Source organism: Tachysurus fulvidraco, chromosome 1, assembly GCF_022655615.1.
Source record: "Tachysurus fulvidraco isolate hzauxx_2018 chromosome 1, HZAU_PFXX_2.0, whole genome shotgun sequence".
NCBI classification, from domain to species: Eukaryota; Metazoa; Chordata; class Actinopteri; order Siluriformes; family Bagridae; genus Tachysurus; species Tachysurus fulvidraco.
In genome coordinates, this window is record NC_062518.1 from 29,491,140 (window position 1) to 29,516,252 (window position 25,113).

The following is a 25,113-nucleotide window of genomic DNA, read 5'->3' on the forward strand; positions in this document are numbered from 1 at the left end:
TCTCTCTCTCTCAATCACACACAAACACACACCCTCTCTCTCTCTCAATCACACACACACACCCTCTCTCTCTCTCTCTCTCTCTCTGACACAAACACACACACGTAATTAATTGTATGTAATTTGATTTACTGGCATTACACTTGCACCACTCACAATATTGTCAATGCACTAAATTGACTTTCCTTTCAAGTTTATGACCTGCTTCTTTGTCAGTGTGACAGTCTAGAATTAATAATGAAATGTATTTGAATTCTGAATGTTCAAAAGTACATTTGGTTGCATTTTTGACAGTAAGTGCAGCTGTGTCTCCTCTGCATGGGTTTTACACACTTTGCTCTGTAGGAATCAATGAGCAGCCTGTGTGAGTTCAGCTGTAGTAGTTCAAGTTGGGGTCAATGCTTTTCATCAATTCTGAAATGTTTTGAAATCATGTCATACACCTGATGGCCAGTTATTGAGTTCAGGTGAGACAGCCACACATTTTACTGACAGGTGCATAAACATATCCATGAAGAACATTTCCATGCACACCCAGTCCGGGTACACACTGCCTTGTGTCCCAGACTCTAGACTCCAGGCCCCCAACAATATATATATATATATATATATATATATATATATATATATATATATATATATATATATATATATATATATTCTGATAAAATGCTATTAAATTTTATCTGAAATTTCATCCTGCTAAAAGATAATTAGTATTTAGATGCATATATTTGATATAGAACACGCATTTAGGAGGAAGAAAATTCCATACCCAAAAATGTCTATCTTTAGACAGTTCAATTTATTAAAATTATGTGATTATCAACAACAAAACACCTGTGAATGCAACGAACTGGTAAATGGTGTGGAGGTAACATTGCCTGCTTACAGCTTCAGAGACCCTGCTATAATCCTGAGCTCAGGTTACTGCCTGGATGAAGTTTCATGTGTTCACCCTGTGTTTATGTGGCTTTCCTCTGGGTTCTCAGTTTTCCTCCTGTCTCCCTAAAACACACCAGTTAAAAACAGGGATTAGCTCAGCCCATAGGTGGGAATGGGTGTGTGAACATGTGTGTGTGTTCGTAGTGCAAATACACTGATCTCCCATCCAGTGTGTATTCCTGCCTCACCCCAGTGTCCATAAGATTGTATCCTCTGAGACCCTGAAAACGATACAGAGGTTACTGAACGTGACAGAGTAATTCATCTGATTACTACCAAGAAACAAGATATAATTAAAGAGAATGTGTGATTGGCATGCTAAGGGGTTAGAAAGGAGAATCTACATTAGGGGAAGGATATTACTTATAGGGAGGTTGTAAATTCAAATCCCAGGACCACCAAACTGCCACTGCTCGGCCTTTTGTGCAGGGTCCCTTACCTTGAACTGCTGGATTGTATAAATGAGATAAATGTAAGTCACTCTGGATAAGGGTGTTTATCAAACTCCATAAATGTCTGTCTGTCTGTTTCTCTCTCTCTCTCTCTCTCTCTCACACACACACACACACACACACACACACACACACACACACACACACACACACACACACACACATTTAAGAATAGTGGTTATATGGTAGGGTTTAGCAGGAAATAGTCAGACCAAAAGAGTGTGACTCATTCATTTGTTCATTAGAACACATCATCAACCACAAAATTTTTTGCAATGTCTGACTTCACTGATACATTACTGAAATGACAAATGCTGACTTGAAATCAATGGCTCATACTTGTACTTTCAAGTTACAGGTCTGTTTTTTTTCTGTTTTGAACAATTTGCCTTCAGAGGAAGAGACGCAATAACTTTAAAACTTGTTCTTTACCAAAAGCAGTTATTGCCTGAGGCATGACTACAGCAGACAGCACCTGTACCATCCAGAAAGCAGTGACACAGGATGAGAAACCTGTTGTGTCATGAGAAGGGTTTGTCAGAGCAACGTGATGATGCCACCTGGTGTTAAAGCTAAGCAAATGTCAGGTATTCCCAGTCTCAACCTGAACACCCGACGTGGCCAAACCTTTACTTGAGAAGGATCTGACAGTACACTGGTGGCTGTGGCAATTTATTGACTCAAAGAAATACACCTCACACATTTCGTACTAGGTTTAGTTGCATAACCAAAACGGTTTTCTGAAATATCCTGTCAAGATAGCTTTGTGTTAGCTATTCACTTTGCATTAGCAGTCAACATTAAGAACATTTACCAACCAATTACCTCTGTGATCCTGTCATGTTAAGTCATGCTACATAACTGGCTAATTTTAGGTGTCACATGCGCTCAGGAACCCTGACAGGTTCACCCATATTAGCTAGCAGACTCCTAACAGTGAAGATTATGAACATTTATGAATAGAACAAATTCTTTTTAGAAACCATTTTTTCAGTAGTATATAGTAGCTAGTGGACCAACAGCTGACAAGAAGTTAATTATTCCCACAGGAATACACTGGCTATGAATTTGACTAAAATATTTAAATAACGCTAAGATTATATTATTTACAACTTGAAGCACTGTCAAACATTATACAAACAACTAAATCCCTTATGTGTTTGTTGAACATAGCAGTTCTAGTTTTAGTTCCCCTTTGCTCTTATTATAAACTACTATGTTCAAGGAAGGCTTTTCATGAAACCCTGGAGTGTGGCTGTGGAGATTTGCCCTTTCTGAGGCACTGATACATCTGAGATTGGTGGCCTGACACAGTTGGTTCTCAGTGTGGTGGAGGTCAGGGCTCTGTGTAGGACACTTAAGCTCTTCCACAGCAAACTCAGCAAATCTTGTCTTTATGGATCTCACTTTGAAAACAGGGGCACAGTCATGCTGAAACATATTTGCTACAATATACAAAGAAATTTTAGACAACCTTTGTTGTAACAGAAGGCCCACATAGGAGTATGAGGGTCAGGTGTCCACAAACATTTCAGTCATATAGTACATAAACCCACTGTTTTATTAAATTTGAAGTATTTGGTGCCAATGTTAAACTATGAACATTCCATTCATTCATTCATTTTCTACCTCTTATCCAAACTACCTCGGGTCACGGGGAGCCTGTGCCTATCTCAGGTGTCATCGGGCATCAAGGCAGGATACACCCTGGACGGAGTGCCAACCCATCGCAGGGCACACACCCACTCTCATTCACTCACGCAATCACACACTACGGACAATTTTCCAGAGATGCCAATCAACCTACCATGCATGTCTTTGGACCGGTTAGGAAACCGGAGTACCCCGAGGAAACCCCCAAGGCACGGGGAGAACATGCAAACTCCGCACACACAATGCGGAGGCGGGAATCGAACCCCCAACCCTGGAGGTGTGAGGCGAACGTGCCACTAAGCCACCGTGCCCCCAACTATGAACATATAAAGCCGTTTTTTCAAATGCATTTTCTGATGTCAAGTGAAAATAAGAAAAACAAAGCAATGACATTCCTGGAAATAAACAGTGCATTTGGCAGGAGATCAGATCTAAACTTTATTGGCAGATAAACATTCAGAATTCCAAGAGTATTGAAAAAAAAAAAATCAGTATTATTAATAACTTAAAAATATGCTAAATAAAATCTGCCAACACAAGTCATTTCAGGTCTAGGCACAAAAAAGGGTTTGTTTTTTTGTTTGTTTAAACCTTATATATCAATCATCAGTCCGTTCACATGAATCTGACTGGTTTTGCTGAGTGTCATGTTCATCCTGTTTGCCATTTGTTTGGTCCTTTGTATTTTCGCTATTTTGTGTTCCTGTCTCACATGTATCTGAGTCCTCCTCATCCTGCTCCTCATCCTGATCCACTTTATTCTCTTGGCCCACAGGTACAGCTCCTTTCCGCTGGGGCAGGACGGTGAAGAAAGCCTCCTTCCAATCATGTTTGTCCAGATATGCCAACATAATCTCAAACACTAAGGTAGAATAAAACATGTCAGCTTGTTTATTATGAGGTGTAATCAGTTTAAGCTTAATTTAACCTGAATTAACCCAAATCGTCTCTGCGTGTCAAGTCACCCTTATCGTCACATCACCACAGCACATGTGCCGTGGGGAGTGAAATTCCTGGGAGCGAGCTCCAGAAATTGCAGAACCATTTACATACAGTAGTTAAGAACAGAAATTAGAACAATTTACAAACAGGTTAAAAAAATGTGCAAAATGCTTAGTACCAGTTGAAATGTGCAAATGCGGAAGTGTGTGTGTGTGTGTGTCTCTCCATCCTAACCGTGGTTGACAGCGAGCACTTTGCGGCTATTCATCTTGACGAAGCTGTCCAGTGGAAGTTGAGCGTGAGTGATTCCAAGCTCGTTAGCCCGTTTAAAAGATATTCCCTGAATCACATGACACAAGATGTTAAACATGCTGAGAAAATAAAAGCCTGCATGAAATATATTAGAATGTCCTTCCGCTTGATATTAATATGTGGAAATATTGCAAGAATATAGTAGAAACCCACATACAAGGTTTTGGTCCTTATTGATCCTGATATTAAAGTGAGTAATCTATCTGATTGAGTGTTACCTTATCAGGAGATTTCCATATCTTTATCTGGCTGACTTAAATGAAGTCACATTTTTTTCATCATTCAAATCCTTTAAACCTGCCTCCAGTTTCCGTTGTTGCCCCAACCACATCCCCATCCCTAATATACCTATATCTGTATATTACTGTTAATGCATAAACACTGGAAACTTACTTTATGGTGATTGTGATCCACCAGTCCTCCAATGACATAGGCTTTGGCCTCATCAAGCTCCTCAAGAACGTTGGGCGAATCCGAGGTGAGATACACCAGATCCTCTTTGCTTAAGATTTCCTGAAAAGGCTCGGACTTGATATGGATATCCTGTGAGTGTTTAAGAGATGTGTATTTTCATTAGGACCATCTCAATAATTTCTGGCATGCGATTTAATTGTCAAACATAGCTGCAAGAAACTAAATATTTAAATAGATCACAGTAAATATTTAAGAATTACAAATCAGCCTTAGGCTTTGTGGCTTGTGTTGTGACAATCTTTTCAAGACAAACTGCACAGGTTTCACATGCATGCTTCGATATTAACAATAATAATAGCCACGTGTCAATGTTCCACTTTAAAAGTGTCGATTTGATGGGTTTTTTTGTACTTTATCAGATATGGTCATTGGTTATGGGAGCCACATTAACATAGTGTAATATGTGGTGTGTGCTGTGACTACATGCTGTACACTAATGTTGTATAGAGTGCTGCAGGAATGACATATTTTAGTAGCCTAACACGAGAGTCAGTATCAGTTCCCTCAGTAAAAAGTCAAAAGGATTTTTCCATTATAAGCTCCAAATAAGCTCTGTGACCAGCATGTTTTCCCCCATCAAGATAAACAACTTTTATGATTATTGAAGCCTAAATACAATCATCAGAAGCAAAAAAACAAACAAACAAACAAACAAACAAAAAAAACCAACCTCTGACGGTTCTTTCAGTCGTTATGTATATAACATGTTCCCTGTACTGTGCTCTTTTTGTGGCTGAATCTGAATGAATTAACGGTTTGATTTTGAACAGTGTGCAAGAACATGAGTATAAACACATCGAGACTCTAGTAGTTTTCTGTAGTAACGGTTTTGTGTGTTTATCCTGTACGGTGTGATGACATTTAATTTCCCAGACAACCATCTGTAGTCCCATTCAGCAGCACACTTGTGTGGATGTGAATAACTTTGTAGTGGTCTGTTAGCTTACATGACTCGTCATTTTCTTTTGGCCTTCTTGTTTTTGTATTTTTGTATACAGGATTGCAGATTAAGAGTAGATTTTTCTTTTCACAGTAAACCCTTAAAATATTCAGGCTTTAAAAGCCCCGTACAGTGACTCAAAATGTGGTCACTAAGAGCCCACATTTTGCTAGTTCCAAAACTCGACTGATCACTAAATAATGCTAAAAATGCTGCCGTTTCTTATTTATACCACACACATTACTGTACAGTCATATATGCTTTGTTGATGTTTTATTTACAAGATGTGGCGAGAGTGTGGTGTGAATAAATAAATTCACATTCATTGTTACAAAGATGTAAAATTATTCTTGTAGCGATCAAGTCCTTACCTTCCAGTTGACCCAGCCTTTGTTAATTTCATCCATATTTTGTTTCAACTGCCCACCATGGCTTGTTATATAAAACTGCACAACAAACAATTTAAAAGAAAAAACAACACACTTATAATTGCAATAAAGATATTTTAGAATTAATATGATGAGACAACCATTTACCTGGACTGGGTGTGCTGCTCTTCTGTTCTCTGCATAGCATCTCTGGATCTGCTTGTGAAGCTTCTTTACATCCTGAATATTAAATAGCTTTATTCAAATCACGGACAAAAACATTTACAGTCCCACTTAAAACTATTAAAACAGCAAGTCATTTATTTGTGCTATACACCAAAGACATTTAAATCAAAGGATGGAGATGAGATAAAAGTCTAGGATTTACATCCAAATATGTTAAACAGCAGAAAAAAATTAACCTTTTGTACTATCCATTTTTTTCTGCAGTGGCTCTGATTTCTCTGAGATATTTTCTCTCTTATGTCAGCTTCAAAATGGTTTTCTTTTCTCCCACAGACAGCTCCTGGTCTTCCCTTTGGCTTTTCCTCTTTTTTAACAAAAAATGTAGTCTTCACAGTTGAAAATCTAAGCTAAACCCATAAGTAGATGTTCAAAGCCATTTACTTTTTAAACAGTCAATCGAACAGGACACAGGTAACAAAAAAACACCTGACAGTCATGTTCTAATAGATTTGCTCACCTAACAACTGGAAAGAAAATGTGCTATTCTATGTGACTTAACACATCTACACATTTAAATAAGCAGGTAATAAAAGCTGAAATTCAAAACACTCTTCTCATATTGATTTTCTGATGTCAAACCCAAATGCCTTCATTCTACAGAAGAAAAAAATTAACTGAATTGCTCTGGCCATTCCATTTTTGGAAGGGAACGTAATTTCAACACTGTTAAATATATGACATGAGCCGCTGCTGTTCCTTGACTAAAATTTACTTCAGAAATACTGGAATAACTGGATCATGGATTAATGTCTGTGCTCTGTGAGTGGACCAGGTCCCACCTTGAGCATCATGAGGCTGTCAAAGCTGCAATCTATGACCAGACGGAGAGGACTGGGCTCAGCCTCTTTACGAACGCGCTTCCTGTCAGGGCAGTCTGTTCTGTCCTCCACATGCGTCTGTCTTTCCAACTTCCTCTGCTGTTTCCGCTCCTTGCGCTTCTGCCTGTACAACCAAGGATGAAACACAGAAGTAGAAAGTCATACTAGAAACATGACAGTTTAATAACTTCAAAACCTCAACCAGTGTCCACTTCTGTATCCAAAGGTACATGAAAATCACAGATCCCTTGACTATGTTTTATGGACCCTATCTTGGGAACCAATGACCTAAATCATTTTGAGTAAGACAAAATAGCTGGATGTAGAATTGTAACATAGTCTAAGATCAATCACTTAAACAAGTGCAAAATGACAAAGAGATATACAACAGATACAATGGCTCAAGTGTGTCCAACAGTGGAGTATGATTTCAGAATTCCCATAACTCAAGCTGTGTTTTTTCACCTCACAGATTTAATGTTCTAATGTACATTTTGTTTGGCAGATGCTTATATCCACATTGATGCATTTATATCTACATTTTAATACAACTGAGCGGTTGAGTGTTAGGGTCCTTGTTTAAGTGCCCAGCAACAGCAGCTTTCAACTCATGCCATTCTGATCAGTGGTTAATTGTCTTCTCTGCTAAGATATCATTGCCCCACATTCAGGTAGTCTCCAAGAATATAGTGCCCAAAAATTGTTCAAGAACATTCTGAACATGTTAGTTTTTTCTGTCAAATTCAAATAATGTTAAAGTCTCTTGTCTAATGTTCTGGAGAACATTGAAACCACTGTAGTTTAATTCATCATAAGGGAAAATTGGGTTTTCAAGCACAGCACTGATTGTCTTTTGTCTTCCAAAACAGAAAGTGGAAAGGGAAAGTGGATTTAGTGGTTAACGTGTTGGACAACTGGCCAGAAGGTCATGGGTTCAAATCCCAGGTGCAACTGCCTCTGAGCAAGGACCTTAACCCTCAATTGCTCAGCTGTATAAATTGAAATAAATTGTAAGGTCACTCTGGATAAGGGTGTCTGCTAATTGCCTGAAATGTAAATGCTTACTTGCGTAAATCTCTCTGTTCCTCCCATTGCTGTTGTTTAAGAAGTTTCTTTCTCTGTCTTTTTGACAATATTTCAGATCCTCCACCTTGGACCTCCTGCTCATTTCCTTCTGCTCTGGAATCACTGACCGCATCAGAAGACATGATGCCTAGTGAGATAGAGAAAAGAACCTGAGTGCAAAAACACGACACAGCATTTTACTGATCACTCATTAAACTGACGAATTGTTTATCAACATTCGGTATTTCAGCCATTTTAAAAAATATTGTTTCATGTTGTTCCCAACCAAAACAAAGACATCATCAAATTATAAATATTAGAAATACCGCAAAATGTAACATAAATGAGAAACTACGATTCAACATTAAAAATAAATAAATAAAACTTCATACCAAACTCTAGCTAGCTTTACCTTATATCCAAGCAGGCTGCACGCTTCATGTCACGTCATTTAAAAACGCCGGCGGTTTTGAAAGAGCGTCATCAGCTCTCCGCCATATTTGTGAGGGACTAGACCTCATTGTTTGATGCGCATGCGCAGAGGAGAAACATTAACGCCGCTACACTACACTACTGACTGTTTACCATTTTGTGATCCAAAGTATACTATCATACAGTAACCTTATAAAAAAATCTCGGTTAGTCTGAATAAGTTTAGATACTAAGTGAAATAATTACTTGCAAACACTTTATTTGTTTACTTAACTCAAGTGCGTCTCCCCTGGAGTTCTTAGTCGAGCCTGACACTTATCAGCCAATCAAAAAAAAGAGGCTACACAATAGCCAATCAGAAAATAGCACTATTGTATGTGGGTGCGGTTTAACGCAACAACCAATGAAAAAAAAGCAGATCATGGAATTGTTCAGCATCATCCTCGTTCACCCACAGAGAAAACCACTGGAGCTGCGAGCATCACTTTGAGCACAGAGTAAGTCATGATCTCCTGCTGTAATGTTACAACAAATTCACTTGTTTGACACAAACAATGACATTTTGACTGCTGTTAAAGAAAGTTTCCCAGATGATCAGCATCAGCTTTTCATGAGTGTCTGTAAATTAGCCAACAGTTTTACAGCCTGTTCACTGACAACACCTGCTCAGAACATGTAGTCTAGGCCAGTGGTTCTCAAACTGGGGGCCCTGAGATGGTGCCAGAAAACATCTGAGTAATAGAGGCCCCTTGTGCCTTTTTTCAAAGGTGACTGGATTGAACCAATTTGGGAGGCATCAAAGATTGCAGTCTTGGTTTTAGTGCTTCCACATTCTAATGCTGATGCCCAGAGGGTATTTTCGATGGTCGGTTTGAATAAAACCTCAGCACGAAACAGCTTGTCTGTAGATGAGACATTGTCCTCAATCATGACCCTAAAGATGGCTGGGCTTGAGCCGAACTGTTTTAAATGGGAGCAACATTACAAATGATAAAGGAGTCCAAAAAGGCAGTTTCAGACAGTAAAAGTAATCATTCCTCTTTATTTTCAAATAAGATTTTTTTTTTTAAATGTCTCCCAGCACATTTATTTAAATAAATATTGTTTCATATAGTACAGTTTACTTTCTTCTAGATGAGGTGTTCACATGTTTTTTTTTACCTTTTGATTGAGCTATCAGTAAGATTATTATTGGGGTCACAGAATGAATGTGAATGTATAGTGAAGATATATGATGTTTTAATCATTTAAGACCAATAAATGCAGTGTGATTATTGCATTTACAGTCATATGCAAAGGTTTAGGAACCCCTGACAATTTCCATGGTTTTCATTTATAAATATTTGGGTGTTTGGATCTGCAATTTCATTTTGGTCTGTCAAATAACTGAAGGACACAGTAACGTTTCAGTAGTGAAATGAGATTTATTGGATTAACAGAAAATGCGCAATATACATCAAAACAAAATTAGACAGTTGCATAAATTTGGGCACCCCAACAAAATAATCACATCAATATTTAGTAGAGCTTCATTTAGCAGAAATAACAGCCTCTAGATGCTTCCTATAGCCTATAATGAGTGTCTGGATTCTGGATGAATGTATTTTGGACCAATATATTATATATATATATTTTTCCTCCTTACAAAACATCTCCAGTTCAGTTAGGTTTGATGGTTGCTGAGCATGGACAGCCCGCTTCAAAACTTCTACAAGTAGCTTGTTTTTTTGAAATATCCAGCCCTGGCATAACTTCAACTAACCTCATTTCACTACTGAAACGTTACTGTGTCCTTCAGTTATTTGATAGATCAAAATGAAATTGCTGATCCAAACACCCAAATATTTATAAATGAAAATCATGGAAATTGTCAGGGGTTCCTAAACTTTTGCATACGACTGTATATGTACATGTATCTATTTTAGTGGGTTACAATGATGTTGCCCTTGCTCTTTTTCCTTTATCTTAACCATCTATATTGTGTTATGTGTGTCCTTTGTGTAAAAAACATCCATTTCTAACTTATGTTTAGATTAAACCATGCCCAGGATGTCTTTGTGCAGACAAAAACTTTCATTATACATAGTCTTTGACTATTCCATGTCTCTTAACTCCTGATTCGTCAGTTATCAAAAGTCTGGTAAAACTGCAGTGTTTCTGATCATCAAGAAAGATTTACAGCACATTAATCAGCACTGGGGGGCACGGTGGCTTAGTGGTTAGCACGTTCGCCTCACACCTCCAGGGTTGGGGGTTCGATTCCCGCCTCCGCCTTGTGTGTGTGGAGTTTGCATGTTCTCCCCGTGCCTTGGGGGTTTCCTCCGGGTACTCCAGTTTTTTCCCCCGGTCCAAAGACATGCATGGTAGGTTGATTGGCATCTCTGGAAAATTGTCCGTAGTGTGTGAGTGTGTGAGTGAATGAGAGTGTGTGTGCCCTGCGATGGGTTGGCACTCCGTCCAGGGTGTATCCTGCCTTGATGCCCGATGACGCCTGAGATAGGCACAGGCTCCCCGTGACCCGAGAAGTCCGATAAGCGGTAGAAAATGAATGAATGAATGAATAATCAGCACTGTTCAGAAGTGTGCACCAGAGGTCACATTACAAAATGTTCTTCTACAAGTAGCTTGTTTTTTTTTATCCAGACTGAGTGAAATCCAGGAAAGTAAATCCAGGAAAGCTACCAGGAGCTTTATGTTTTGCAGGCAGAATCTGAATCTCCTTTCCACAAACAATTTAACATCGACTGGCCCTTTGCTTTCATAGCGTAATACAAAAATCCTAATCATTCAAACCTTCGCGGCAGTTAAGATAATTTATTGACATGTTTTCCGATCGCTATATAAATCACCTGTGTGGTAAAAGAGGAAAGGAAGAGTTGTCTATTTGGACTGTTGAGAATGCACTAAGAATATTTTAGGGATTAGGTGGGTGCTGTCTGAATCAATTTGATCCCTCTTAAATCTTGTCACAACCTTCTGACCTTCTGATTTGTGTGCTAAACACTTGTGCTTTACTTCTTCTTTTCTGCTCTCCCCTCTGTGTGTTACAGGATCCAGCTACACTCTGGGCAATCAGCCAGGAGTGACAATAATATATGGGTTGAGACAGCATAACATAGTTTCTGATCAGCTGTACTGAGAGATATGCACAAAATGTCATCAATAATACATATTGAATTTGAGTTTATGTGAGAAATGTGCTTTTCTTTGGATAGAGACACTCATAAAGTAGGAGATTACACATCAAAACCATGTACAATAACATCTGCATTGGTTATCTATACGGGTTGTTCATCCCGACAACCATACATTTACATATGCATCGCAGAATCTGCAAAAAGAGGGATAAAAAAAATTGCACACTATTTTTCAGTTAGCTCAGCCGTGAAAGAGTTGTTCACGAGTCCATTGTTTGTCCCGAGCAGTTAAACTGTCCACAGTTCTTTCCCGAAAATCCTCCAGGTCCTACACATTATGTAAATATCTTATGTAGCTTCTGAAGAGCCGTACTAAACAAACAAATAAACAAACAAACAAACAAAAATTAATTAATTAAATAAATAAAAAATATATAATAAAGACCTTTACACCAATCATCCTGTTCTGATGTTTACAGCATAATTCCCTTAATGAATTGTGTTGCCTTCTTGGTCATCAGTGAATGTTTGCCCCTTTTGTAATAGTAACATTTTTGTTTGTATCGTGTGGACTATATGTAAACATCTGTTATGTGAAATTGGTTATTCAAGGCAGAACTAACAAAAAAATAATTATGATCCCTCTTTTTCAACATTTTGTTAACCTTTAGCAGATTCTGTAGGGTGTAAAGCATAACCTCAACTTCTCAAATCTGTCTAAATCTAAAACTCTGTTGTGCTTTGGGTTGTTTTTATACTTAAGCCTTTAATGCATAAATTATTATACAGCATATCAATATTTTTAGATAATTTTTTATGTAAATATGGCCTGCAAAGTGACATTTGTTAGATCTTTTTATGCATTAAATGTATTTCAACATGTACATGTGTCCATCATTGTCGGTCATGATAAACTGGGAGGAGCAGCACTTAATGCAGTAAACCAAATCTTACATTTCTTATACATCTTTAAATTAAGGGTCACCAAACATGAAAGGGTTAAGTGAATAAACTGAGATTAAATTGCATGCAGCGTATGAATACCCAAACATAAATAATTTGATTCAAGATGCATTTCTACAGATATCTGAGGTTTGATCCAGGAGTGTCAAGTCCATTAATTATTCTTGTCTGTTATTGATACTCTGGATCACTGCCTGTACTTGAGTGGCACAGGCAGATGGTGAGATGAACAGCATTCTGTGCATTCTCAATTACAGAGCAGCCTGCAGAGTGAAAAGGCCACAGCTGAATATTCTACTACATTTGTTTTTTTTGGACACTGTATTGTTCCTCTCGTTGTTTTAGACTAGAAATGTCTGCCTATACAGAATGACACGTGAATGGTAGGAAAGGTATACTGATTTCAACTTTCATTTTTTGTTATCTTTGTATGATATTGAGGAGATGACTCACGATGAAAATATACACTCTAAAATAAAGAGCAATACATGGGGCTGAGTAACAAATGTGTGTGTTTATTTCAAATTAACACTTTATTACAAATTAGAATTCTGGCTCTCCCATTTCCGTAGGCTTTAGTCTTCCTGAACACATGAGACTGTCTATAAGGAGATGAATGTTGGTTAAGGTCATACATTCTTGGGAAGGTGTAAAATACACTGTATGGTCAATAGTATGTGAAAGCCTTCCCTAACATGTGCCATTAAGTTGTAAGCACACAATTGTCTAGAACATATTTGTAGGCTGTAGCATTACAAGTTCCCTTCACTGGGAATGCACAAAGATATCAATAAAAAAATGGTTTACCAAAGTTGGAGTCTCCTGCACAGAGTCCTGACCTCATCCTCACTGAACATCTTTAACATAATCAACATTAGTGACTAATCTCAATATTGCTCTGTAGTATTCCTGAATAGGAAATCCCCAAAGCTACGCTCCAACATCTAGAGCAGGGGCGGCCAACCCGTGGCTCCCGAGCCGCATGTGGCTCTTAGCCCGGTTTCATGCAGCTCTTACGTTCATATCAAAGTTTGTATTTGTCTTTTTAATATGCATGTTTGCTTCGCTTGAGTTCTATACTGTATTTTAGTCAAACGCGCATGTGAGTGGAATGAAAATACCTCAAAGTTTCCCAGTAGGAGCAAGATCATTTGAGTAAACAATTTGTGTAAAGTTCGCTCTCAAAATGGCAGGGAAAAAAAGATGATGTTCATGTCTATGATGTGGCTCTATGATGTGCGGTAACACAGTAAAAAATGTGGCTCTTGGTCTCTGAATAGTTGGCCACCCCTGGTCTAGAGGAAAGCCTTCAAATAAGAGTAGAGGTTATTATAACAGTAGAGAGGAGACCAACCGTCCACACGTTGGCTATTGAGTGTAGTTCATTACAATTTTTTTGAAGTTGCAGAATCACTTAATTAATGTGCAAAATAAATTGTGATTCACTTATTGACTGAGACAAATTTTGGAAAATTGCATTATTTTATTGAGCAAATTACAGCATGTTCTCAAAAACAAGCAAATACTCCAAGGACAATTTAATATTTTTGCAACAATATAGACTTTTCTTGAAACTTAAAGCTTCTTCCTTTTGCTTTCATTTCACTTGTAACACATTCATTATTGCCTTCCGATTACATTATTCATTAATCTATTTATCTGTTTCCCACCTAACACGATTCCTCTTACCCTCTCAACATAACTTTACATTCAGTCTAACGTTCACTTCAGAAGAAATTGTGGCTCTAACTATTGAAGAAAAACTCCCTATTGGATAGTGGTGTACTGAATTAGCAGCAGGTGCATCATTTAAAAAAATCTATTCTACGTGCTACTTTAAGGCTAATACTAAATTGAAACTAAAATTAAAAGCTGAATTATAAACTAAATCCAAATATTCAGAGATATTTCAAACAAAACTTATTACAACACGGCGGAGTGACCAGCAGCTCCTTGCAGATTTTAAAGAACTTGATGTAATAATATGTAAATAAACTAGTTACAAATTTACTACAGCATCACAGGAAAGCAGATGGCCCAAGTATTTAATAAATACAAATTCTAAATTTGAATATTGTTACCTGATAATTCTATATTATATCACTAAAAGTAGCCTCACTAACGGTTGGGATATTTTTGGGTCAGTACACTTTTTATGTATGAATATATGGATATTAAACTGTACCTCTAAATATTAATCACAGAGCATAAAATCATGGTAGGGTTGAAGAGTTTCGGTTGATGTTCACAACAAACATCAGAATGAGAGGAATGTAATCTCAATAAAGTCATGGCTAGGTCTTTGGTGCCATAGGAGCTCGAACCAGTGCATTTGGTAACAATAACTATGCCACAGTCACTCACAAGTTACTGAGCTCAATATGATTTTTTCCTCATTATGTTGTTTGATGTGAACATTGACTGAGGCTCTTGACCTGTATCCGTATGATTTTATGCATAGGGCTGCTGCTATACTGTATTTGGCTGAATGGATATTTGTATGAATGTGCAGGTATACAGGTTCTCCTAATAAAGTGTCAGTCAGTGAATTAGCTAATGTTGCTGATTTCTGTATTTGTTTATTTCTGATAGGATCAGTTGAAAAAAAAAAAGAATTCAATTTTCAAATATTTGAAAAAACTAACAAAAATGTAGTCGAGAGAAAACCGTACATCTTCCCTCACTGTGAATTCTGGCATTTAGCAGGTTATATAATAAAAATAAACTACCCTATGTCTCATTTCCTCATTAAAACCTATTTTATTGTTGTGCTTTTATCACTCTTTCCAGAAAGGCTGAGGCTAAAACGCTCAAGTTCACATAATTACCTACACTTACACAAACCACATAAATTGTATTGGCACAGTGATTAAGATCTATAGAGGAGGGCTGTCCCCTAAAACATCTCATTCTCCACCATATAAATCAACACAAACCTCTGTATGTGTTTTGTGATGGAGCTCGCAGTACAACATAACATACAGTGCCACATGGTACTGTAATCCAAAAGTCACTAAAAGCTCACGAAAAAAACTCCCTAAAAGCACCTCTTAGAAAAGAGGAATAAAAGCCAAGCCATAAAACAGTTTAAGTCAAAGAATATGGGACATAAGAGGCAATTATTTTCCTCCCATTGTTTTTCCAGTCAACGTGTTCACAATATTGTTCAGAAAAACTATTTAGTCATTCTTTCACCAACCTGGAGCCACGATCCCAAATAATCTCATCTTTTTTCTTAAGATCTCACCATATTGGCACTAAAAGTTACTAACTAAGCATTTCATATTAAAATCTAGGGGCGATTTAATTAAGGAATGCCATAACCAAAAAGAGGTTCATGTATGAATATTTTCACTGGTGGTATCTGGTATCAGTCAGAGTACAGGCAAACTCCCACTGCAGGCCATAAATTAAATAGCATAGCATATAGCTGTCTATCAATGACAGGATTTCAAATTTGAACTACATTTAATTATCATTTTTGCATATACCTTATGTAGCACTGTAATACTGTGGTATTAGAATATATGTGGAGGTTCAGTTCAGATAAAAATAATAAAAATCTGTAAAAACTCTCCCCTTTTCAGACCGCAGACTGTCGCTAGCTATATGCAATTGACCTCAACAGATGACATGCTTAGAAAGACAAGGTGGTTTAGGAAAACTAGAGTCAGTGAACCTAAAAGTCAGGTTTTCAAGAATGTTGCTTGTTGCTGAGTCCACATCTGGAACAAGTCTGCCAGTTCATGACCCCAGTAATAATAACAATCTAGTCACATAACATATAATATAAAAATGTTTATACAACACTTTATTTCCTTTCACTTTGTGAATCTGTCTGCCTGCTTGTGTTTGCCATGTAAAATTCCAGTTACTACAACAGCACTGGTAACATCGTCAACAGACATGATATAAGTGCTTTTCAGAAATATAACTTTCAAATATGAGCGCCCATTATATAGAAAGGAAGATGGTGCCTGGTGCGCTATAGAGTTAGTGTGGCTTCTTCAGGCTCGCTTTCTGCTAAGGGGCGAAAATCACCAGAACATTTGGTCAGTATTATGTACGAAATCTGGCTCATATTGATGTCACTAATACTCGATATTAATTTCTTGTTTATAGACCTGTTATAAAAGCAATACACTTATATTTGTTTATAATCGGTTATACTGAGTATTAGGGCTCATTCTGTGGGCTTGTGCTTGCATCGAATCACAGCCAAACAAAGAAATTCATTATAAACACATAAACCAAAGTTGCTTAAATATAACATAAATAATAATTTAATATATGTATTAAAGAAAACATATGTAAATTGTCAGCATTTACATTTTTGTTTTCACGAGGTTTGTAATTAATGACTGTTCATTCAAATATTCTTATTACATTTTATGTGACATGTGCAATGTTTTTTCAATCATGGATTTATCAGGAAGACCTGTACATCAGCCAGTTTCGATTCATTAATTAACTATACAAAAATTTGTAACAGCATCCTGTTTGAAGTAATGATTTAATGATCATTACTTCAAAACTAGAACTCATTTACAGTATAAAACTACTACAAATGACACAGTTCAAAACCTCATATTGACCTTTTACATATCCTAATGTACATACTGTACGTGCTTGATTCTTGCCGTTAATTACCTGCAGTAAGCAATTAGGATTTCTTGTGGTTCTTTTTATTGAAGCACTGTTATGCTTTATGAATTAGTTAGAAATTACTCTTAAACAGGAAACAGTTTTAATATTAGACTAGTTTCTATTAAATTGGTCATAAAGAAGAAAGGTATTTCTTTATGATTCCCTAATCCTTATGACTTGACAATATTTATTATGTGACCCAATTCATTAGTTTTGCTTTAAACTGAGATGCTATAGCATTAAACCATCACTCTCATTTTCAAAAGCATATTTAACAAGTTTCTCAAAGGTGAAAAAGAGCTATACAGAGAAAAGGACATTGCATTGTTGCACTGCAAACAGGAGAGGAAAAAAAAGAATTACATTACATGATGAAGCATGTGGTGAATGATAGTGGTAGGGGTCTTCCTGTTGAAGGAAGCTATAGACAAACAATAAAAGAAAATAGAGACATCAGATCTTGGAAGTGCTGACTGGACGTATTATAGGCAGCTCCTGTTTGAAACAAAATACAATATTAGATAGTGTGAAATATGACTTCATTCAATCCAGTCCCCCATGCAGACGTCCACCACAGACATATCATATATATCACAGTAATCCGTATAACACCTTGTGATTTAGTTGGTGCCAATGTTTAAACTAAACTTGAAACTTAAACTGGAAATCATAGTCTAGCAATCCATTTCTCACGATTAGCTCTGGTGATTATAGGACATTTAACATTTCAACTCTTATCACTTTACAGTTTCAAGTGACTGGATGTTTTTTTTAATCTAATTTCCCTGAGGCAGATGTGTTGTCTGGCCTGCCTTTCGGTTCTTTCCCGTTAGCATAAGGGTATCCTATAAAAAGTCTGACCCCTCGTTCCCCCTCCCAACCTTGATATCCTGTGGCAGCTGGTCCAGCTCTGTATCAGCATAAATTCTGACCTTTCACTGTCTATGCATACCACAACACTGTATAATAACGATGGGTGTTTTAATATTTGTTTAAAAGTTTGCTTCATAGGCTGGTTTCTCTGGAAGGCTATACGCACAATAAAAAAATAATCATTTAAGCAGTTTTTTAATTTGCTCCCGACCTGCAAACACTATGTCAGTAAATAAGCAATAATCATCTTGGACCCACACTGCTGTTCCAAATAGTGGAGTAATGCAGTAATGTTAACAGCCATGTTTTGATATTTGCTATGAACAGAGGTTTAAAGACAGCCTCAAAATAACAAGGGCTACAGAAGCCATGGTTGAGTTACTCCACTAAGAATAGACACCTACTACAATTTGCAGCAGTGAATATAAACAGTGGCATAAGCATGACACATTGTCCCAAGCAATTTAACTTGAAAAAAGACTATATAATTATTCCATTATTATTAAATCTTAACATCATGGTTAATCAATCAATGTTGTTTTCAATGATTTTCTATAATAATAATAATACTTTCATAAAAATGATTTGGAGAATGGGAGTAATAAATGCATGATAACCCTAAAAGGTTACCATTTACTTTTGGAAAGAACCTGTAAAAAACAAAAAACAAAACGGTACCTTTTCTCACAAATAAGGTGATACCCTCAAGGATTCACCTTTACATTTAAGGAGACATACTGTATATGACCTAACATTTCAAAATTGAAGATACCATCAAAGTTAAGAAAAACCCTAGAAAATTATTAGTTTTGTACCCTATTTTTTCTGAGAGTGCATAATTTATAACCACTCTTATAGTTTTTTTTTTTTTCAATTTTAATCTCTTACTGTAAACACTGAGCTTTATGATTCGGTCCATTAAAGTGTTGATTTAAATTGAATTGAAGCGAAATTTTTACTGTGGTATAACATTTTATAGAAAGTTTGTATCACAACACAATCACATTTCTGTGAAGAACAATCCCAGTGATTGCACCCTAGACCTATTGGCCAAATTCTGTATTGTATATATTCCATTAACTCCCATGACATGTTGATGGGTCAAGAATGGATTCATCTCTCTCTCTCTGTTATATATATCTTATAACTGTCTATATATCTTTATACCTTTTATGTTCAGCTTCAGTGTAGTTTCTGTGGTCAAATTGAACATATTATTCAATTCATTGCTGATATTAATATTTAGCTTAGAATTCAATTTAAACTCCATGTAGTGAACAAATCATCAATGTACTTCGGAAGCTTGTGGGTCATGAAGCCATAAAGTTTATGTTCTGTAAGGATCTCATATGAACTTATGGCAAGTAATATTTTAAAGTGCATTACAATATTTCTCTCCTTTAGATCACAGAGAAAAATGCAGGTGCATGTGTTTCATCAGATTTTTGAAAGTTAATACTGAATTCTTTTTTTTTTTTAGCACTGGGACCATGTAATGACTAGTGAACATAATTACTTACACTTAGTTAACTCACATACTGTAAGGTGGTTTGGCCATCAGAATTGGGAAAATACAAAACTCTACAGCACTCTTCAGTTTAGAAATGTTGAATATCTTTTTCATTTTCAGTTTTGGATCTCTCAATCTGCAATATTGAATGGTTATTGTATATAGTGAAGTGGGCACAAAGTAAATATGCAAAGGGAATCAAAAAACTCCTTAAAGAATATGCTAATGTAATACTATCTTACAGAAGATTAAATGTAATAATAACACTTACATTGTAAGCCTTCAGGCAGTCATCTGTGCTCCACCACAAAACTCATAGTGGTTCCATCAAAGGAGGGAGGTGCGATGATCCTGGGCCCTTGCTGGGAGGTGATGCTAATGACAGGTATCTTGCTGTTGGCCACCCTGCCAGTAGGTACATGATGAGCACCTGGAGTTAACTGCAGAGATTTCCCAGAAGGCATATAATAAGGACTTTCCATGTATGCTTCATCTCCCTGCTGCCCTGCATGGGATTTGTCTCCTGCTTCCACCTCTGATTGTACAGAAAGCTGAGGCTGAATGGTCCGGGCAGGAATCACAGTTGAGGCCATGTATCCTGGGTAGAACATGTAGGTATGACCATAACCTCCAGGGCTAAGGGCAAGCGGGGAAACAGGCACAGATACAGGGGTCATAGGAGGAGGTTGTGGCATTGGGACATCAACATACTGCCCTGTTTCTGGGTCATAAAGTCGTCTTGTGGCTGGCTGGACAGGAGTGTCAACCAAATAGTAGTTTCCAGTAGTGGGATCTAGGAGCATTTTTTTCTGTGTAGACTGAAAGTGGTCTGTGGGCACTGGAGATGGCTGAACTGTAGGAGAAAAACAAATTACCTGCGGCTGTGCTGCGTGCATAATGGGCAGAGGGTGATGGTAGATCGTAGCAGTAGGGGTATCTGGGGAACGTGTCTCCATAACGGTACTTGAGTGTTTGTGGGGCTGATGACTGTCTCCTTGGCTTTTGGTGTTGCTACTGTGTTCCCTGTGAGACTGATGGGCATTGGTAGCATAAGGTTTTACAGGTATAGTTATGTAATTCTCAGAATCAACTGAAGACCTGAACTGAACTGGGGCAAATCCTGCCTTATTGGATTTGCTTGCATTGCTACTTAGATTTTCTCTCTTCTCTGTGACAGGCTTTGACTGGCTAATATTTAAAGACACTGGTTGCATTGGTGACTTAAGGTTCTTCACAGCTATAGAACTAATAGATGCTGCAGATGAGCCAAGCATCTGTGGGGCTTTTACTGAACTTGTTGTGACAGGAACAAAAGATTTCTGACTGTGGCTTAGGCTAGAAATTTTCTTATTAGGAGTTCCATCAAGGTGCATCAGAGTTTTGGTGTCCTTTTGTTTGTCATTGATAACGGGCGTCTGTGAAATTTTAAACGGTTCCTTTTCTTCTTTTCGTGTTGATTGCTGTCCAGTTGTTACCAGTTTATCTGGGTTTGAGACTGAGTCTTCCCTCGTTGTGACAGATAAAGAACTAGTGTTCCCCTGGTCTTGCTCATTACATCCGTGATGTTCAGTACTCAGGAATGAAAGCACATGGCTGTCAGTTATTGGTTGTGGCTTAGATTTTCTCTTCCACTCATTTTTGTCAAATACATAAAGCTGTTCCATTGTCTTAACAGCAGCTTGAAGCTTCTCCAGGGCAACCATCTTGGGATCAGCCTTTTTCTCACCTGTGTCACACATTGTCTCTTGCCTCCTTGTGCTGTTTTTTGTCTCAGTTCTTAATTCAGGGATTCCCTCCTGCTGTATGTTTGTTAACTGCACTTGTTCAGTTGGGTTACCTGTTTGTTCAGACCCTGTTGTGATACTATCTACAGACTCCTGAGAATGTGTCACTTCAGCCTCTTGGATATCATCAACCAGTTTATAATTCGAGGAATCTGAGATTCTTTCTGATTCCTTTGCAATGCTATTTGTATTCACTGAATGACATTTAATCACGATAGGGGGAAGACTTGTCGGATTCTGATATCCCTTCTGTGAGGAGGTTTTGTGCTCCATGTCCGCGCTGTTGTTGTCCATAGATACAAAGTGATACGAGCTCTTAACCAGTTTGCGCACGTCTCTAACTTGGTGTATTGGCGCTTGCAACTTTGTCTTGTCTCGAACGTCTCTAACTGTGAAGTGTGGGATTCTATCAGACGAGTCACTCTTCACTGCAGCAGCGAGCGCTTGATATTTGGGATCATCGTTTGTTTTTGTCAACCCGCCTGCAGTGCAGCCTGTACTGGGAGCAAGGAGCTTAGCGATGCTGAACGGGTCACTCCGGTCTTCTCTTAGACTCCGTAAACTTATTTTAATTTCCGGCGACTTCGACGTTCCTGGTTTTTGTGCGATGTCTGATACATACAGAGTATTCATACTTCTCACTTCACGGTTATTATTCGCACTCGGCTTAGTCTTCTCGAGCTCCCTCTCACCGGACACGAGTTGGATGCTTGGCACAAATAAGCGCGACATTTTTGTAAGCTTGCTGTTCGTCGAGTCTGTTTGCTTGCTTTTGCGCTCAGTTTGAGCCTCTGGCTCTTCGTCCCTCCAGCTTCTAAAAGCGCTATTTTGGCTCCGAATCAGTGCGCCTCTGGACGCGTCCGTAGCTCCTTTTATAGCGTCGAATGCCGCGCAGTTTTCCGACTCTAAATTGGTTTCTGATGCGAGAGCGATATGTTCTTCGAGGCGTTCGTTGTCCTTGGCGTCGCTGGACCCGCTGTCCACGAAGTCTCCAAGTTCATCCAGGCAAACGATACTGAAGTCGGATTCTGTCTCAGAGAGTTTGGAGCTTTGTCTGTGAAGTCCTGTGAGCGCAGTTTTGTCTCGGTGCGCTTCATGCTCGTGACTGCCCGGCTCGATGATCTCTCCCCGCTCCATCTTGCGCTCCTGCTCGAACTGCATTTTCTTCGAAATGACATTTTTTAGTATGCTCGAAGCAAATATGGATTTCTTGTGCACGTCCTCCATTGCGTCTTCTGAATCACACGGTGGCTTGCTGTGCGCCTTTTGCCTAGGGTTTGTAACCTCATCTGCGGAATGTGATCCTTCCGTGGTTCGGGCTGATTTCACGCGCTGTTCGTTTGCAGGCGTACTCGCTTTAACATTGCAGCGAAAATTCAGCGTTTCACTGAGCCGTATTACACCACTCTGACCCTGTCCAATTGTGCCCATGAGCTCATTTCCTCTGGTTAACGATGCGTTTTTGGGGTTCACTAGATTGCCGTTCAGAGCAAATACCTCAACTGGGGGCGCTCTTCTACTGGTCAAAGTTAATCCCGTTATCCCTTTACTCTCCCTCCTTTTTGCCAACGAAAAATTAGACGAGGCATTTTGATGGGCCACTGCATTGTGACCGCCTCCTTTGGACACGTTTACTTTGCCATACTTTAGATCAACAAGTGCTGACCACCTGTTGAGCCCTTTGCTGCGCTCTGAAGCCGAGGACTCGCTGGAAGTGCTGAAATTGATGGCATCGAGATATGGGTAGGCCAGACTTTTGAAAGCTCTGGCCGTGAGGTTGCGCACTTCCTTGTCGGCATCATCCAACTCGCTTACAGCGCTGGATGTGCCGCTGGAGTACCCTGTTACATCTTTGCCTTTGAATTTGTTGCCAAAGTGCAAACGCCCGGGCAGAGCAATCAAACATTTTGCGCCATCGCATACGTTTCCCCCCTTTGTGTCCTTTAAAACACAACGGCTCATGTCTTCAGTGTAAATGGCATAATGATGATGGCCTCCATCCTTTTCTTGGACGTTGCTAGGCTTGTTTATAGCTCTGGAAGTGGCTTTGATTGACAGGTGAATGTGGCCGGTGCGTTTGCTTTGGCACTCGGGCGCTTTCTCTTCTGAGGTGGCGCTCCTGTCGCCCGGATCACTTTCTGCTTGACTGCATGCCACTGCAGTGATCCTATGAGCCTCGTCCTCGATGTTTTCCACTTGTACTTCTTTCGGTTCATTGTTGTCGACAGATGCGTAGTCCACGAACGAATAGACCTGGTGTTCATCATCGATATCCCAAGTGGACACTGTTTCCAAGTCACAGTCCACGTCGTGATCAAGTTCGGAAAGCTGAATTTCGTGCGTAGTGATGTAGTGAGCTTCATCACCGGCCATTTCGTGCACGCAGTAATCCGCGATCACTGTACTCACTTCGTCGTCCGACTCACTCTTCTCGCTGAAATACAACTCCGTGCGCCGTAAATCACCATCGTCGAGTTCTTTGGTCTCTTTTTCCAAAATTTCCAGTGTTCTTTCCGATTCGCGTATTTCGAGCAACTCGGAACAGTCCATGAGGCTTTCATGACTGAGCTGTGGTCCTTCAGAAGAGCCAGCTGTTTTTGTTTCTGTTGCTCCTTTTGTTTTGCCATTCTCCCAGCATTCTACATTAGCACATTTGCGCGTGAGACTGGGCAGATGTTCCGCCGAAGGAAGCCGGACGCACTGGAGTGTGTCCTTTTGGCCGGTAAAACTTACTTGCACCGCTTTCGTCTCGCCCAGTTTCAGGTCTAGCAATTCGTTTAGATCTACATAATTCGAGTCCTTTGGAGCCGCCACGACGTGTAAAACTTTGCTGGACAGCGCGCAGTGTGTGTCCCCGTCGTAAATCAGTGCCTTCCCTAATGTTGCCATTACTTTGTGCTAAAGGACTTTCTTGATTAAAAGATTTTTGGTTTATGTGGGTAAATATTAAGAGACACTATTCCCCAGGAAACCCTACTGCTCGCCCCTGTTGCACAGTCCTAGCGGAGTTGTCACTATGCATAGATTTCCTTCCCCACAGTTGTCAGCGTGGCGCTACAGACTCTCATTTCAGATGGTGACACGAGCAGAACAGACATTCCAGAGCCCAGCCTAAACTATACAAGTATTTTTCACATTATGCTGGATATAATGTCATACACTAACTTAAAACCTTTATGTAAGCTGCCCTGGCGCTTCACTTCCATTACGTATTCTCTGCGCTCCCACCTGCCTTTAATACGCATATCTACAAATATAGAGACGGTGACGAAATGTGAAAACAGCTATTTTAAACTACGATGTGGTGTTCGACTCTGCATCCTCGACTCAACAACAATATAATAATAATAATAATAATAATAATAATAATAATAATAATAATAATAATAATAATAATAATAATAATAAATTAAAACGCCTATAAAAAAACCTGTAATCTGATGGAGAAATTAGTGACACTCTAAAGGGAGTGCATGGCAATGTGAATGGTTTTATTCAGTCCAACGCGCGGAGGATTTTTTTTAATGCATGTCTATAGGAAACAGACCACTA

The 25,113-nt window shown here is 38.7% G+C and overlaps 2 protein-coding genes across 6 annotated transcripts; both read right to left on the minus strand.

Annotated features, from left to right (window-relative positions):
- Nucleotides 1-3,475: 3,475 nt before the first annotated feature.
- trmt10a (tRNA methyltransferase 10A) lies at nt 3,476-8,922 on the minus strand. 4 transcript variants are annotated; one of them, XM_027169044.2, is made up of 8 exons: nt 8,628-8,922; nt 8,216-8,385; nt 7,112-7,274; nt 6,255-6,326; nt 6,090-6,164; nt 4,698-4,847; nt 4,227-4,332; nt 3,476-3,912 (listed from the first exon to the last, which is right to left on the minus strand). In XM_027169044.2, the coding sequence occupies exons 2-8, from the start codon at nt 8,356-8,358 to the stop codon at nt 3,650-3,652; spliced, it is 972 nt and encodes a 323-aa protein (XP_027024845.1). In that variant the 5' UTR covers nt 8,359-8,385; nt 8,628-8,922; the 3' UTR covers nt 3,476-3,649. The 4 variants fall into 4 exon arrangements, with proteins under 4 accessions (XP_027024845.1, XP_027024844.1, XP_027024843.1 ...); XM_027169043.2 differs by having other exon boundaries at nt 8,216-8,363; nt 8,608-8,922; XM_027169042.2 differs by having other exon boundaries at nt 8,216-8,363; nt 8,628-8,921.
- An 8,085-nt stretch (nt 8,923-17,007) lies between these two features.
- On the minus strand, nt 17,008-24,700 carry c1h4orf54 (chromosome 1 C4orf54 homolog). Of its 2 annotated transcripts, none has more exons than XM_047800895.1 (2): nt 20,049-24,700; nt 17,008-17,815 (listed from the first exon to the last, which is right to left on the minus strand). In XM_047800895.1, the coding sequence occupies exon 1, from the start codon at nt 24,448-24,450 to the stop codon at nt 20,068-20,070; it is 4,383 nt and encodes a 1,460-aa protein (XP_047656851.1). In that variant the 5' UTR covers nt 24,451-24,700; the 3' UTR covers nt 17,008-17,815; nt 20,049-20,067. The 2 variants fall into 2 exon arrangements, with proteins under 2 accessions (XP_047656851.1, XP_027025288.2); XM_027169487.2 differs by having other exon boundaries at nt 17,008-17,889; nt 20,049-24,699.
- Between the last annotated feature and the right edge of the window lie 413 nt (nt 24,701-25,113).